The 14,613-nt window shown below is 41.8% G+C and overlaps 3 protein-coding genes and 1 long non-coding RNA gene across 4 annotated transcripts; 1 reads left to right on the top strand and 3 right to left on the bottom strand.

Moving 5' to 3' along the window:
• Positions 1–276: 276 nt before the first annotated feature.
• LOC120449799 (transketolase-like protein 2) lies at positions 277–2,429 on the bottom strand. The gene is made up of 2 exons (XM_039632444.2): positions 1,529–2,429; positions 277–1,470 (listed from the first exon to the last, which is right to left on the bottom strand). The coding sequence occupies exons 1-2, from the start codon at positions 2,345–2,347 to the stop codon at positions 418–420; spliced, it is 1,872 nt and encodes a 623-aa protein (XP_039488378.1). The 5' UTR covers positions 2,348–2,429; the 3' UTR covers positions 277–417.
• Positions 2,430–3,711: 1,282 nt separating this feature from the next.
• On the bottom strand, positions 3,712–9,115 carry LOC120449905 (ell-associated factor Eaf). Its single transcript, XM_039632597.2, has 9 exons — positions 8,664–9,115; positions 8,524–8,606; positions 7,797–8,450; positions 7,652–7,744; positions 7,562–7,594; positions 7,406–7,477; positions 7,013–7,355; positions 6,832–6,950; positions 3,712–3,857 (listed from the first exon to the last, which is right to left on the bottom strand). Exons 1-9 carry the CDS (start codon positions 8,957–8,959, stop codon positions 3,814–3,816), a joined length of 1,737 nt encoding a protein of 578 aa, XP_039488531.1. The 5' UTR covers positions 8,960–9,115; the 3' UTR covers positions 3,712–3,813.
• Positions 3,771–4,376, top strand: LOC120449906. Its single transcript, XR_005616226.1, has 3 exons — positions 3,771–3,876; positions 3,938–3,971; positions 4,030–4,376. It is a non-coding gene; the product is annotated as an uncharacterized LOC120449906 (long non-coding RNA).
• Positions 9,116–11,212: 2,097 nt separating the features above from the next.
• Positions 11,213–11,977, bottom strand: LOC120448794 (cell death protein Grim). Its single transcript, XM_039630984.2, has one exon. The coding sequence runs from the start codon at positions 11,888–11,890 to the stop codon at positions 11,450–11,452; it is 441 nt and encodes a 146-aa protein (XP_039486918.1). The 5' UTR covers positions 11,891–11,977; the 3' UTR covers positions 11,213–11,449.
• Positions 11,978–14,613: the final 2,636 nt, after the last annotated feature.

Here is a 14,613-nt window from a genome sequence, read left to right as displayed (position 1 = left end):
GCAAAAGGACAAATATCAATGGAATCGGGACAGGTCACACTTGAAAAGGGTTGATTATTGACTTTATAAAGGGAATAGTTGATTAAGATGTGGATTGGTTTATATTTGGATCCAAAACACAATGTATTTTCAATATAACAAAGTTCTTTGATAGCTTATTTAATATTCCTAATAAAATAAGTAAAGGTGATATAATATTTTGACAACATTTTCCAACAAGGCGATATTCGATAAAGCTTTCCGATCTTCTATTCAACTTGCATAATAAGCAATATATAAAACAAAATTACATTTTTAATTTGTAAATGAGAGTTATTGAAAAGTTTGCGATACAGATAGAACTTGAATTTTAAAATTGTTTAAGTCACACTTCTAAATTTGTTTATGTCACAGCTTAGATAAATTTATACAAGCTTCTCACTTCTTCATGATGGCCACGCTAGCCTTGTAGATATTTCTGGAAGAGACCCCAAACATGTCCAGCAGAACGGCCGGAGGTCCCGATCGCGGTACAGTGGTCACATAGAGGTGCTTGACCACAAAGTTGCGATAGTCGGCCAAAGCACTGAGCACCGCCTCGCCCAGTCCGCCCTGCTGGTAGTGATCCTCCGCCACGACGACCCTGCCGTGGCAGAGTTTTCCGTGCTTCACGATTAGTTGCACATCGAGGGGCTTCACTGTGAAGGGGTCAATCACGCGCGCCGTTATGCAATCCTCCTCCAATCTCTCCGCTGCGGCTAGGCACTCGTACAGTGTGACCCCGGCTCCAATCAGGAGCACCTCATCCGAGGGCTTCTGGCGCACCACTTTGCCCACTCCCACGGAAAAGATCTCGTCATTGTTGTAGATCACCGTGGTGTTCGGATACGTGGTGCGGATGAAGCACACGCCCTTTGTGTTGGCGGCTAGTTCCACCGCCCTCTCCGTGCTCACTGCGTCCGTGGGATAGAAGACCGTGCTCCCGGGAATGCTCCTGAACATGGCTATGTCCTCCAGTCCCATTTGGGAGGGGCCATCCTCCCCGATGCTGCAGCCACAGTGGGAGCCCGCGAAGTTCACATTCGTGTGCGATATGGCGCCCATGCGGATCTGATCGAAGGCCCGCGTGAAGAAGGTGGCATACGTGGAGACGAAGGCCACAGTGCGACGGCGACAGGTGGCGCCCACGGCCACGCCCACCAGATTCTGCTGCGCCGTGAAGCACTCGATGAAACGCTCCGGAAACGCGTTCCTCATCTTGTCCGCGTACGTGGAGTTCTTGGTGTCGCCATCGAGGGCTATTACCCGCGGGTTGTCAGCCGCGATCTTGGCCAGGGCGGTTCCGTAGGCAAAGCGGGGCGCCACCGAATCGCCCAGCCGATAATTGGGCGGACTGCAGAGCATTATGTTGTTGATGTGCACCTCGGGGGCGTGGCCGCACTTTCCCACCTTCTTGGGCGACAGGCGCACATTGGGATTGGCGATTTTCATCTAAGGAAACACATGATATCATAACAAAGTTAACCTTTAAATGGTGTTTTAATCTCACCTGCAAGTTTTTGATTGCAAGTTCAGCCCTTTTGCCCAATGGCTGGGCATGCATTTCGTCGATTCCTTCGATGCCCACAAAGTCCTTTCCCTTGATCGTCTTGGCCAAAAGCGCCGTGGGCTTGCCCTTGGTGCTGGCCGCATTGAAAAAGGCCTTGACCAGCTCATCGATATCGTGGCCATTCAAGACCAGGGCATTGAAGCCGAAGGCGTCTAACCGCTCCCGGTAAACCTCCATTTCAGTGCCAATGTCCGAGCAGAAGATCTTGTTCATGTCGAAAATGACGCACAGGTTGTCCAGGCAGTAGTGGCCGGCAAAGTGGAGCGATTCCCAGACGGCTCCCTCGGTGGCCTCGCCATCGCCCACGATCACATATGTGCGATAGTCGGCCTTGTCCAGGTACTTGCCCACATAGGCCATGCCAGCGGCCACGGAGATGCCCTGGCCCAGGGATCCAGTGCTCACATCGATGAAACTCAGCCGCGGAGTGGGATGACCCTCGAGATCGCTGTCCACCTTGCGCAGATTTCGCAGCTCCTCCACCGGAAAGAGTCCTGCCTCCGCCCAAGCGGCGTACAGAATGGGTGCTGCATGTCCCTTGGATAGCACCAATCGATCGCTGGAAGGATCGCGAGGATGCTTCATGTTCAGGCGCATCTGCTGGAAGAACAGCACCGCCATTATCTCCGCCAATGAGGCACAGGAGGTCGGATGACCCGACTTGGCCGCCTGCGTCGAGGTGATCGAGTGGATACGCAGCTTCTGGGCAATGTCCTTCAGGTTCTGCACCACCTTACTGTCCAGCTTAGCGTTCGACATTTTCACTACCTAATTTTGATTACTTTTGAGCAGCTTATCAAAGATAGCCTGTATTGCTGTAATTTTGGGAATCAATTCGAGATTTGGGAACTTAGCCAGATTTTCAATTTCTCTTCGATTGACGTACCAAACTATATAAAACTACAGAGCATTTACTAAATGAATATACTTTTACTGTTTATAGCGAAAAACGTTACATGCAGGCCCATAAAGCTTAATAAAAAATTCCTTCCACCATAAAGCCAGATTTGCCAAATATATAAATACTCCATGTGAATATCAATTTCGAATAGTTTCAGCTGTCGAAATATACAATATTTTGAGTCGGGATAGCGCAATAAATAAAACATAAGAAATCCGGGTTACCGAATTCCCACCTTAATCCAAAAATTGTTTTTATGATTTAACTGCATTCATTTTATTAATTTCACATTTCTAGCAAATTGAAAGCATCAAAACAAACTTCCCCTCTCGAATCACTCAAACAGCCAAGAAATGCCATTACAAATCAAAGGTGGTCGTAAATATTTTGAAGGAAGAAACTCACAACAGTAAAAGGATGTTTAATAAAAAATGCAGTGTGAATTTACGGTGAAAAATTGCAGTTCTCACAGCGAGAAAACGCAGAAAAGAAGCCCAAATTGCAGGACCAACCCTCTGGACCAATAAATGCCCATCAATGAGCCAAAGAGGTGCAGTTTTGAAAACAGTTTAAATTTGATTTGGGTGCGAATCGGAATTGCACGAGGGTTGCATTGGACCCTAACCCTTTCCCCGGGGTCATCGAAGCATTCGAAAGCGTTCCGTCTGTCCGAGCGCTAAATAAATCATTTCTCTTCGATTAATTCGCTTGCTGACATGTGCACACTCACATGTCCCGACTGAAGGGTTTACTTTGAATTTAAAATAAAAAAAAAAAAACAAAAAAAGGGTTTACACATGGTTTCGGTTAAGCGACCGCTACTCATGTCAAATTTTGGCTTTTGCTCTCCTTTGTAGTGGCATGGAAAATTGTCCATGGCCGTGCAGTCATAAGTTATAAATTAGTTAAGTTCCTTTCGAGCACTTTAAAGTCATAGTCGAGGGTTGATCAAAAAAGGGGTTCCCTCCACACTACACTATACCATAGCACAGCACACCCTTTACCTTTTCCGCGTCATTGAGTTTGCTTCTTTATGTGTGTGTTTTTTCGAAATTTTTAAGTGCATTGATTAATTTTTATTTTGATCGCTCCGAAATCAATATTGTTTGCAAATTTCCTGTAAATACCCGACCGAAGACACGGGCCCAGCAGTTGGTGTGTGTAATTTGTCGTCATTCGCAACGCCCAGCGACTTTCCCCTGATGTTTGCCACTTAGCAAAGGGTTCAGTGTCCAATGCCAATGTTTCCAGTACGAATCCAAGCGAATTTATGTAGTGGAAGTGCGTTAAGAGTTCTGCCGACTGATAGCCGTGGGAAAGGGGATTATAGCAGTGACATCTGGATCGGAGATTTCAAGTTGGGGTAATCTAAAATGTACGCAAGAAAGTGAGTGATATAAAATACTACATTTGTTATGATTACAATAGAACAATACATATTTTTTTAGATTTTAGTCTGATTCTTGGGAGTGGCATAGAAAGGTAACAACATAGTTGTCTGGTCATAGTACAGTATTTCCTTTTATTTGATTTATTTCAGGACTGATAAACAATTCAATTAGCGGGATTGCAGATGTGAAAAGCATGAAAAATCGCATTCGGACTCACGATGAATGTTCCCAGGCTAAGCAGGCACTCGACTCTAATGGGACGTTTGACAAAGTGGATGCGATTGACCTATGTCCAAGCTCATTTATTGATTCCGCACATTTGCATAGAATAGGGATGGGCCTATCTAGTATTCTGGTACTGCCCTCCCTTTGATCTGATTGCGACGCGTGTCCTGTTCGGCGATGCAAATTGGTCACACCCTTCAGATGTCAAAAGAAATATCGACGGATAGACGGCAAATCGATTTGCATGGCAGGGCACTAATAATGCCTTTTGCCCGGGGTGACATACAGACATAATTGTGCGAGGACCAACCAACCAGCTTGACCAGCCTGCGTTCCATCATAACTCATAATAATGAAGTGCAAATGCCTATGCCTATGTACGAGTATGCGCTACCCTGGGCATAATCGGCTTTCAATGCCAAACAAAAGGACTCGGCCTCAGAAGTCACGTGCCTGCTTCCTAATCCGTGTCCTCTGCTCGCCTTTCTTTTCTTTCTTTTCCCGGAGTGAAAGTCCTGCCGGCGAATTTGTTACGCTTTGATTTCTCCTTTTTTCGACGTGATCCCTTTTCGCCTTTTTATTGTCTCGTCTGGACATTTGGTAGCTACCTACTTGAGGCAGAAGTCGTGCCCTTGATTAAATTATATGAGTTTATCCCCGGGCTGGAAGTGAGTCGCTCTCGTGGCCGAGATAATTTCATCTGTGGGAATTTTGCTGCAACCGTTTCGGATTGAGATGTTGGCTTGGAAAAGGGTTAAATGGATTTCGGAAGTGTTGCAGTTCTTTTGTTTACTTATTTCTATCTAGAGGCACTTCAATGTTCCTCTAAGCTCGCTGTTGAATCATGAAGTTAGGATGACGATTAGGCAGAGATGAACACTTTCTAGAGTTGGTATACCACAAGGACATTAAACCACTGAATAAGCTAATACTCAGTTATCCTTTTGAAGACGTGGCATTCTAATTACTTACGCACAAGTCGTATTAATTACGATCGCTTTAGCCGATAAATGGAAGGTAAGCCCACCTCTTGTCCAAAAACTCCCAAGGAGACGCTTAAATATCGCCTAGACTCCCTACAGTTCGAGCTCCGCTGGTGTCTAATGATTGGCCAACTACCAAAAGAGGTGGCACTGATTTAATGGGAGCCCGGTGGTCTCCGTTTCCCATTTCTTCCACAGCTCCCTCCCCGCAAGTACTCTCCCTACGTCCGTCTCTATTTTCAATTTCGTTAATGACCCAAAAGTGGCGTAAACCAATTTATACCGAGTCGGAGTCTCTCACACAAGACAAATAATAGCGCAGCAGGACATTGACAACAACACCCAGGCAATAAATAGGAATGCACTGGAACAAATAACTATGTTCAATTTCAAATCAGAAAGTGTACGTTACATTTAATAAATGTTTATAGTTAAAACATCGTTTAAATGCTGTATTTAAAACTCGTGTATCATAATTAAAGCGGCTTCTGTTATTTTTTAAAATAAATGTATATTAGCACAGAAATAAGCAATTCCCATTCCTTTCTATGACTATTCATGATATTAACCCAATCATATCGTTTTTCACTGTGGACATAAGTGAAGCAGATTGGTGGGTAGAATCGAAAAGTAGAAACGAGACTGTCGACCGGTAATTGACTGCCGCTGATGGTCACTGGCCAAAACGCCGATAATGAAGCGCAATTGTGTTCAAGTGATGGTCAGAGAAACAAATTTCGTTTGGGGCAATTAATCATATTCTGGGACCGAAGGAGTTACAAACTCATGACTTCTCTTTTCTACAATTTTAAGGTGTTGCCTCGTATGAATAAATCACTCTTATGCGCGTTGTTTGTGGACCCTAGACAACCTCCTGTGGTTTTGTGGGTGTTGACACACGTTTTTTCGGCGGGAATAGTTTAGAATCCCCAACATACGAGTTGGGTCTATGAATCATGAGATTAATGAATAGTCGGCAGTAAATGTCAATCAGAGAATCTCAAGAAGTCTTTACTTAACTGCGCTTTGCCTCGGTCTTTAACATCAAACAATTAACCAGAGCTTTCAGTGTCGGCACTTTGATATTTGATTTGCCTCTCTTCCTGGACAAACCAAGTGAAACCAAGTATCAGCGATACTCCTATCCCCTCAAACTGAAAATGTGGTCGTTTGTGGCCATATTGCGTTTCACTTTCGCTCCACATACAGGCCTTTCGCATTTGGGGGCGTTGTTTGCCTGGCCCTTTTTCCGCCTGCCACTTTTCCGACTTGGTTTTTGCACGAAAAGTGGGTCACTGATGTCGCCCGTTTGTTTGGCCAATGCGAGGGTTCCATCGCAGGTTAGTGTACTTTACTGCTAAAATCAATAGACCAGCTCACTGTAATTAGCTTTGACTTAAAGTGCCTGCCATGCGAAGTTCAGGATCTGGGAAGGTGGAACTTTGCACACTGTGAGTCATTACCATGCGGATTAATGGCTCAAAGAGCTGTATTTCAAGCAAGTGCTGAACAAAGTTTCCATCTTCATGTGTCATAGAAATGAAGCGTTTCATACTTTGTTCTAGTCAAGATTATAAATTCATTTTTTTGTAGTTTTATTGTTTAAGAGTTTTATTGTTTAATATAATCATTAGTTATTGTATCATTTTCGCCATCTCACGTGAGGATTTTGTTTCTATTCAGCCCTATTGCACTGTTGATTGGGAATATTATAAATATGTAGCACAATTATCTGTTACTAACCTACATTTCCACTACCTATATGACTAGTTTGCATTTGAGGAGCAGCCATGGGGACGCCTGATCCGGGAATGTAGTTCGGTGTGGAGCCAGTCATATTATACGAGTAGGGACTTGAATAGCTGTCGAAGATAGAAGCAGATATTCAAATATTACATTATTCAGTATCTTGAATACACCTCACCTCATTTGAGTGAGAGGATATGCGTTCATATTCAGTTCGCAGGCACCACCCATGCCATAGACTTGACCACCGTTGCCCATCTCAACCAGGCCAGGGGATCCAGCTGGACCGTAGATGTTACAGGGTTCGGGGGCCAAACCCATGCCCATGCCCATGCCCATGTCCATGCCCATGCCCATGCCATTGGGAAAGTGGTTAAAGTGGTTGCCGTCGTTCGAAAATGGTTTGTAGTCCGAGGAGTATACTGTGTGGTTCTGCAGAGAGTCGTTCATAAATCCATTATTGCTGGCAAACCAGTTGGAAGACGCCATTGCCATCGTTGGGGAAAGGAATGGATGAGCACCTAAACGGGAATCAGTAACTATTTGAAAAGTTCATATGCTAAGTTTGTACCTAGACAATCGTTGTTATGATATTGTTGAGCGCCGAAGGAAGAACTGAAAGCCTGTTGCATGCCTTGACAATCTGAATGATGTTGATTTTGGGATTAAAATCATTGGATGATATTAAAATACGTTGGAGATTTAATTACTTAATAAGTAAACATACCTTGATTGGGGCTGGCAAACATTGCTTGCGTACCTATATAAAAGATTTAAAATTGATCAAGTTGGCTTAAGATTATTAATTCATATTTACCTCCGGTACCATTGTTGTAAAACTGTTGAGCTCCCTGCGAGAAGTTATTGAAATACGGCTGTGATTGAGCACTAGCAAATGATTGTCGAATTCCTGAAACTCATATATTACATTTTATTCACGTTAGAAAACTTATCATTCTTACCTTGTTGTGCAGTCGCGTAACACTGCTGAACACTCTGTTGGTACTTTTGCATGAAGGCCTCCATGTCTATGTTGTTAGAACTTTGATTGAATGAAGCACTATCCACGTTTGAAGGACAATTTTCATCAGAAGATTCGGCAGAAGCTTGGGATTTCCGATCGGTTCCCCGATTATTCTGGCCACCGTCTCCCCTTTGACTTTCATTCATTTGCATCGCTGGCATGGAGTACATTGCATTGCCTGGATAATTTAGTGGAGTCGAGTAACAGTAGATAGGAAATCCTGTACTGGGATCTACACCCATTGGCACAGGAATAATCTGCTCTTGCTGGCCAAGATTAGCCTGATTCCATTGAGAGCACCCAGTTTGCTGACCAGTTTGAGAGCAACAGCCATTGGCATCCTTGGAGCAGCAAGGACACTCATATGCAGCTGAACTGGAAATACTGGGATCATTGACAATCGTCTCGTCCGATCGCGATCCGGCATCCGGAAGAGATTGACCACAGCCGTATTGGTTAAAGTTTTGGGGCATCTGCCCGGGCGGACAAGACGAAGATTCCATCTCTCCTTGTCCACAAATATTTCTGGATATCGAGTCCTGACTCATTGGGTCAGAGGATTGCCAGCTACTAGATGGTTGGCACACTGGATCTGTAATAGTGGCAGTTAGTATTTAAATTGAATTTCCCAAACTTTTTTAAAAATTAAAAATCGTAATACTTACATTCGCTGTAGTTGTAATCTCGTAAGTCCATTGTCTGATCCTTTTGCTGAACCACTTGCCCCGAAGCAATGCGAAACTCAGAGCTAGGTTGCATGTCTATAAGAAAATTTTACGTGAAATTTCTAAATAGCTTTACTTACTAACTAACGCTCATTTGGTCCACAAAACTTCTGTATTCTCTGTCTGGATCTGCCTCAGAAGTAAGTCCTTCTGGCTTTGGGGTAGAATTGTTTTTCGAAGAAGACGTGTGCGCCTTTTCCTGGTCGGATTTGGGAACTTCACTTGTCTCTTGAGCACTTAGTTCTTGAACATTTGGACAGTTCGCCTTGTAAGTTTTGTCGAGGCTTTCAATCAAGCTTAGTATTTGGCGGAGTTCCTGATCCTGCTCATCACCCAAGGAACCACTATCAGTGTCATTCTTCTCCGAAGTGTTCATAACGACTTTTAGATGGATATCTTAGTTGAGCTTTGCTGTCTTATGACACCACTGAGGTATCTGGCTCATACCTAAGTAAATGCTTTGGAATTTTGCTTCCTCTTAGGAAAATAATAATTTCGTAAAGCTTCTTAACACTTTTATCCTTGACTACTTTGTTTTGGTTTTTGTAGAAAAAGGGCACAGAAACTGATTGCTTGCACTAAGTTGAATTAAAAAAACATTTTCCAATATTTTTTGCAGTTCTGTCTTTTTATAGTCTGAAATATAAAAAGGAACTTGCATATTTCGAGAAAAAACTGATATTTGAGTTGTGAATTAAATAAATGAAACATATATTAATATTTTTCTTTATTTATAGTTGGTCAACAACCTGTGACTTGCTGGAATTTTCACCCACTTGCAGTTCCCACCTGGCTATCTCAGATCACTTTAACATATGTGGCACTAATTTAACTAAATTAACTACAAATATGTTATCATAAACTGTCTCTCCGCCGAGCATAATTGCAGGCGCTAAAAAGGAATTTGAGTTGAAAACAAACCCGAATGAAAACTTGATCCAGGACACGCGACCGACACTATGCGAGCATTTGCATACCCTATAATTTCCCCCTCGCTTATCATCGCCAAAAATCAAGCCACACGCGAAAAAAAAAGGTTAGCGAAGGACCCTAATTTCCAGGTCGCTTATTGTCATGTCACGACAATTAAACAATTTCTTGTGCGCTGGTTCCAGTGCGCTTTTGAGCGATTTAAATTAAGATAGGCGGCAAATTAGCGGCCCGAAATGTTTGCATAATTATTATTTGACTGGCGAACTTATCAGGCGCCGCTGATCGCTTGCTGCCACAGATGTTACACTTTTTCCACTTCTGGGGTTAAATGGGTTTCCGGGTTCGCTAAAGGGTACACCCCCTTCTCGCCTTTTCCCCCTTTCCTCTTTTCCTCTTTTTCCCTTTGACCCCGAGCCCGATGACTTGGACATTGGCGGCACAAACTGAGATCTGCGGTTAAGCGGCGTCACCTTTGCTTTTTAACCCTTTTGGGCGGAGTGTGCCTGGCATGACACAACGGGAAAATTCGCAGTCTGTCTGCCCTAGACCAACAATGGGTTTTCCTTTCGAGGTGACATATTGGTTTTCACGATAGCGATCGCTAAATGTTTGCTTGATCCGCCTTTTCCCGGCTGAACGGTTGTCCACTGACATTTCGTTGCTTCAATGGGATATAAAGGCAAAGGACTTATTTTATAAGTTGTTACTTACAAAAAATTATTAAAAACAAATTTAACTTTTTAATTTTATTTCAGGGCACACCATTTTAAAATATTTTTTGAAGCCTCATAATTTTTGTAAATACTGATTAGTACATTTCTCACAATCTTTAAGTCCTTCGAAATAAAAGGATATTAAATATATATGTTCTCCCGGAAACGCTGTGGATATATTTTCTTCTCAACTAGAGAATTTTAATATTCTGAAAAGGAACAACAATCATACAAGTTATTTATTTTTTTTATAAAATTGTATTTATTTTTTGCTTGTTTGTCTTATAAAAATTTTAATTTCTTACAAATGCTAAATCGTTACATTTGATTAATTTAAATATTTCTTGTTTAATTTGCAATGCCAAAAATTAAAATAATATGTTTTGAATTTTGCTATAATCAATAATAATGATAATATTCTTTTCGATTTTCGTTATTCGTGATTATTCGTATCAAAATTGCTTAAATGTGTTGTTTTGTTTCATTTTCATTTTTTGTTAAAATGTATTTTTTCTGATCGGCGGTTCTTGTATTCTATTTTTTGTAGACATTATGTATTTTGTTATTTCTCTCTTTCTTGTAAACATATAAAATTTGCTGTTTGCTTAAAATCTATTTTGTACAATTGAGTTGTTGTCTTTTGTTGTAATTGTTGCTGCGGTTGCATCTTTGTTTGCTTTTTGTTTGTTGGTTCTGTATTGTAGTTCTGTAATATTAGTTTAGGATTTACATATATTTGTAAGTAGTTGAAATGCAAAAATTTGACAATTAGTTGTTAGTTGAGTACGATACTTGTGGTTTTGCTCATATGTATAGACACTAATAAGGTTTATGACAATTTTACACTTTTTCTTTCATGATCTCAAAATGTTTTGTTAATTATTAATGTATTTTTGAACCAACCGGGAAACCTTTGCTTGCAAAATTAAACATTTTTCTCAAAACTGAAATGCGAAAATTTGACATTCAAAAAAGTAACAAACAATCAATATCACTTTAAGCAAATCGATGACAAATTTTGAATTTTCTCTCTCTCAAAAATAGTTTAAAAATAGTTTTCTTATTTTGTTGTGGAAATATCCCATTTTTTTTTACAAAACTCGTTCCTCCTCATGTGTCCATACCCAAAAAAGAAATCACAATGCGCTTTGATTGAGCCTGCCTTTCCCAGAAAATCCCAAAGATTTTCTCTCCACCTCGTTGAAAAATGGAAACTAAATTTAGTTCTCCTTGGTGGTGGAGGTGGAGGTGGCATCGGTCACGTCGTCCTCATCGTTGTTCTGACCGCCGCTGCTGATTTCGAAGGATATCTGAATGACCGTCGGTCGTCGCTGGCTTGAACTGTAGCTGTAGATTCTCAGGGCGTAGCAGAAGATCTGGGCCAGAAGGTCCCAGCATCCGAACTCCGACATGGTCATCGATCCCTGTTGACTTCCCAGCGGCACGGAGATATTGGCACGGATTTGTGGGCGCTGTTGTTGTTGTTGATGTTGCTGCTGATGCTGCTGCTGTTGCTGATGCTGCTGCGATTGTTGCTGCTGCTGCGAAGGTGCAGCAGGTGTTGCAGTTGTGCGAGGACTCGCTGCTGCCTGGTGGCCACTTTGCTGGTAGCTTCTGGCCAACAATTGGGCCTGGTCGGGTATGAAATAGGCGATGGCCATGGCGGTATTCGATTTAATACAAAATATGATTTTACAAAATCTTGAATGAATTATTCCAAAAATATATAACTTCGGTAGAGTATATATTTTTAATGTTCGGCTTCAATATTTCTCAGGAATAATATATTCCATTCACTGCTTGCACTTCAAGTCTTTTAAGTCTTCATATCTCGTATCAAGCACTTGGAAAATTTTCTGACTCATTTGGCGGGAAAACGAACTAGGAAACTGGTCGCTATTTGACGAACTTTCAGGCTGTGCGCTTTTCGCTTCCGCTTGTTATTCAATGTTCTCGCTTCGAGGTTTCAGAGTGGACTGACTGCAAATATCCTTGCTGCAGTCACATTTATAAAATAGCTCTCTTTGTACTTTCCTACAGGAAGCGCGTTGCTCTCTCGCGGTAAATGCCACCCTCCCAATTTCCACCACCCCCCGGCAGATTGTGTGTGTGCTTTGTTTATGCCAACAACCAACCAATTGAACCACCAACCACAGGGACCCACACCACTGACAATGTGCCACCACCACCACTACCACTACCACCACCACCGCCAGCTTACCACCCCAAAGACACGGCTGCCTTTGTTACCTTTACTTCGGCACTGGCAAGGGGGTGGGAAAGTGGCTGCCAAGCGGAGAGAGAGTCGGGAAATGAGAGCGAAATTGGGGGAAATCACTTTACGTAAGAGTGCTACGTAAAATAAAACGTAAGCTCTGTGGAATTGTGTTGTTCGAAGGGCGGTTTCGAATTCAGTTCGAACTTCAGGGGTTAACTTGGGCTTACTTGGTCTAGCTGAGTCTAGCACTTTGAAGGGGAAGTTGGGTCGTCGAATTTTCATTTCGAAATTCGAACTTGGATTTCTCAACGGAACTTGGATGAATCAACAATTGTTTGTTGTGAGTTTTTGGCTCGCATAGAAACTGATTTTGTGTAATGACGTGCAATTTAATCTTCTCCATTGTACCTAATACTAGTGTAGACAATTAAAAAATCTTTTTTTTCTATATTCATAAATGGTTAACAGATTTATATACCAGATCAAAGAATTTCTGGTAAGAACTCTGTTTTTAAGATGTATTGTTTTTGGTAATATATAGTTACTTTAATCATTGTGCACTTATAGATAGTATACTTCTTTGAATATTTGAATATTTTAACAGAATAGCGGAACGGTGAACAGCAAAACCTATTAGAACCACTAACCCGCTTTCCAGTTAAGCATCCTTCAACTCGAAAAGCTAACAATGCAAATCTTCGATGCGAAACCTTTGCGAAATGGTCCTTGAAGACTTCCCCCACTGTAGCCTTAAACTTGACCACTCCAAAGGACAAAATGGATTGACCTTCAAGCCAAAGCGAATCCAGCTCCCTCAAACATTACGCTGACGACAATTTCAACCTTGGAGAATGTTTGATCCCAGCTCCCCCTTTTTCCGTTAGCAGCAGCTCATCCATTACGATAAGCTGTTCCCGGATAGTTGCAACGTCGAGAAAGCAGTGGCGTAGGAAGAGGGGCATCAGCAAGTTGACTTATGCAGGGGAGGTAATTAATCAAAAATTTCTGAATTGGAATAAAATACATTTTTTTAAATAAATATAGATATTTAATTGTTATTTTATTTACAATCACGGTTATTCATATTCATAAATATCAAATAAATCATACAATAGATTTTTTTTAATTGGTAAAGTAGTAGTAAAAAGTAGGTATCATCTCCTCCTATGTCCACATGTTCAATAAATGTCATTTAAGCGGTAGCACTTTAACATTTTAGAAAAGGACTTCCAGGGAGCAGGAAGCATAATGCCAATTGAGCTTATTTCCTCCCCCTATGCAACATTTTTGCTGAGGGAGCGCCAACTAAGTTTCAAGGCCATCGCCAAGGCCATGAGTCCGCCACTTGTGGGTGATGTTCCACAAGTCTCCTACCGGCAAAAGCTTTTTACTTCCAACCCAACTGGCTTCAAGGTCGTGCCGGCCGGCATTTCCACCCACATTCAGCTTTTCCTCTTCGTTTTTGTGCGTGCGACCTTGACAATGAAATTCGTTTAGGGAGCACAGCTCCTCCATAGAAATTGTGGGTGAGCTTTTCCCGACACAGTTGACAGCACGTGGTCGTTATGTTCCTGCATATATATAAATGTCGAGCTCAAGGTCGCGGGATATCGATTTGCCGAACTCGGAGGGTTTGTATTACATAATAAAAAGTTATGGTTTTGTGCAAAGTGGGCTACTTAAATGGTGTGCAGATAAAGAGGTGAAATATGCTGAAAAATCAAATATTCACTGTTGAGTTAAGCAATGTTTTTTGCTGCGAATTCAACTGCTAATATATTTTTACATGAATAATATATTTAGAGCCTTTTTAAATAATAGGTATTATGTAATTATTAATACTGTTGACTAACAAGCTAAGTACAATTTCCCATCTCCCTGTATTTTCCCCCACATAATTTTACGACAGATGTTAATACACCAATCCGCATTCACCTTGCCCATCAGCCATGAATCATTTTCCCCTTTACACAACATTATTTCCACTTTCACTTTTCATTTAGTAATATGCAGACACAGTAATCACAGCGAAGAAATATGATTTCAGAGGAAGTTCTTCCCTAACCCTCGACATGCATGTATGGACAATATGTTAGCATCACTTAAACCCCAGCAAGTCCTTTTTCCAGGATACACACGTAAAGAGTGCCAATCGTACACGGTGTG

The sequence above is a fragment of the Drosophila santomea genome, chromosome 3L (assembly GCF_016746245.2).
Source record: "Drosophila santomea strain STO CAGO 1482 chromosome 3L, Prin_Dsan_1.1, whole genome shotgun sequence".
Classification (NCBI taxonomy): domain Eukaryota; kingdom Metazoa; phylum Arthropoda; class Insecta; order Diptera; family Drosophilidae; genus Drosophila; species Drosophila santomea.
The sequence above is the reverse complement of the archived record's forward strand: the minus strand, read 5'-3'. Positions and strand labels throughout refer to the sequence as shown.

Bases quoted from the DNA above. Each gene is read 5' to 3' on its own strand.
- LOC120449799 (XM_039632444.2), bottom strand. From the start codon at position 2,347: ATGTCGAACGCTAAGCTGGACAGTAAGGTGGTGCAGAACCTGAAGGAC. The intron at 1,471-1,528 runs GTGAGATTAAAA...GTGTTTCCTTAG, and splicing joins TTGCAATCAAAAACTTGCAG to ATGAAAATCGCCAATCCCAA.
- LOC120449905 (XM_039632597.2), bottom strand. From the start codon at position 8,959: ATGAACACTTCGGAGAAGAATGACACTGATAGTGGTTCCTTGGGTGAT. The intron at 7,595-7,651 runs GTAAATATGAAT...TCTTTTATATAG, and splicing joins TTACAACAATGGTACCGGAG to GTACGCAAGCAATGTTTGCC. The intron at 7,356-7,405 runs GTACAAACTTAG...ATTCCCGTTTAG, and splicing joins TCATAACAACGATTGTCTAG to GTGCTCATCCATTCCTTTCC.
- LOC120448794 (XM_039630984.2), bottom strand. From the start codon at position 11,890: ATGGCCATCGCCTATTTCATACCCGACCAGGCCCAATTGTTGGCCAGA.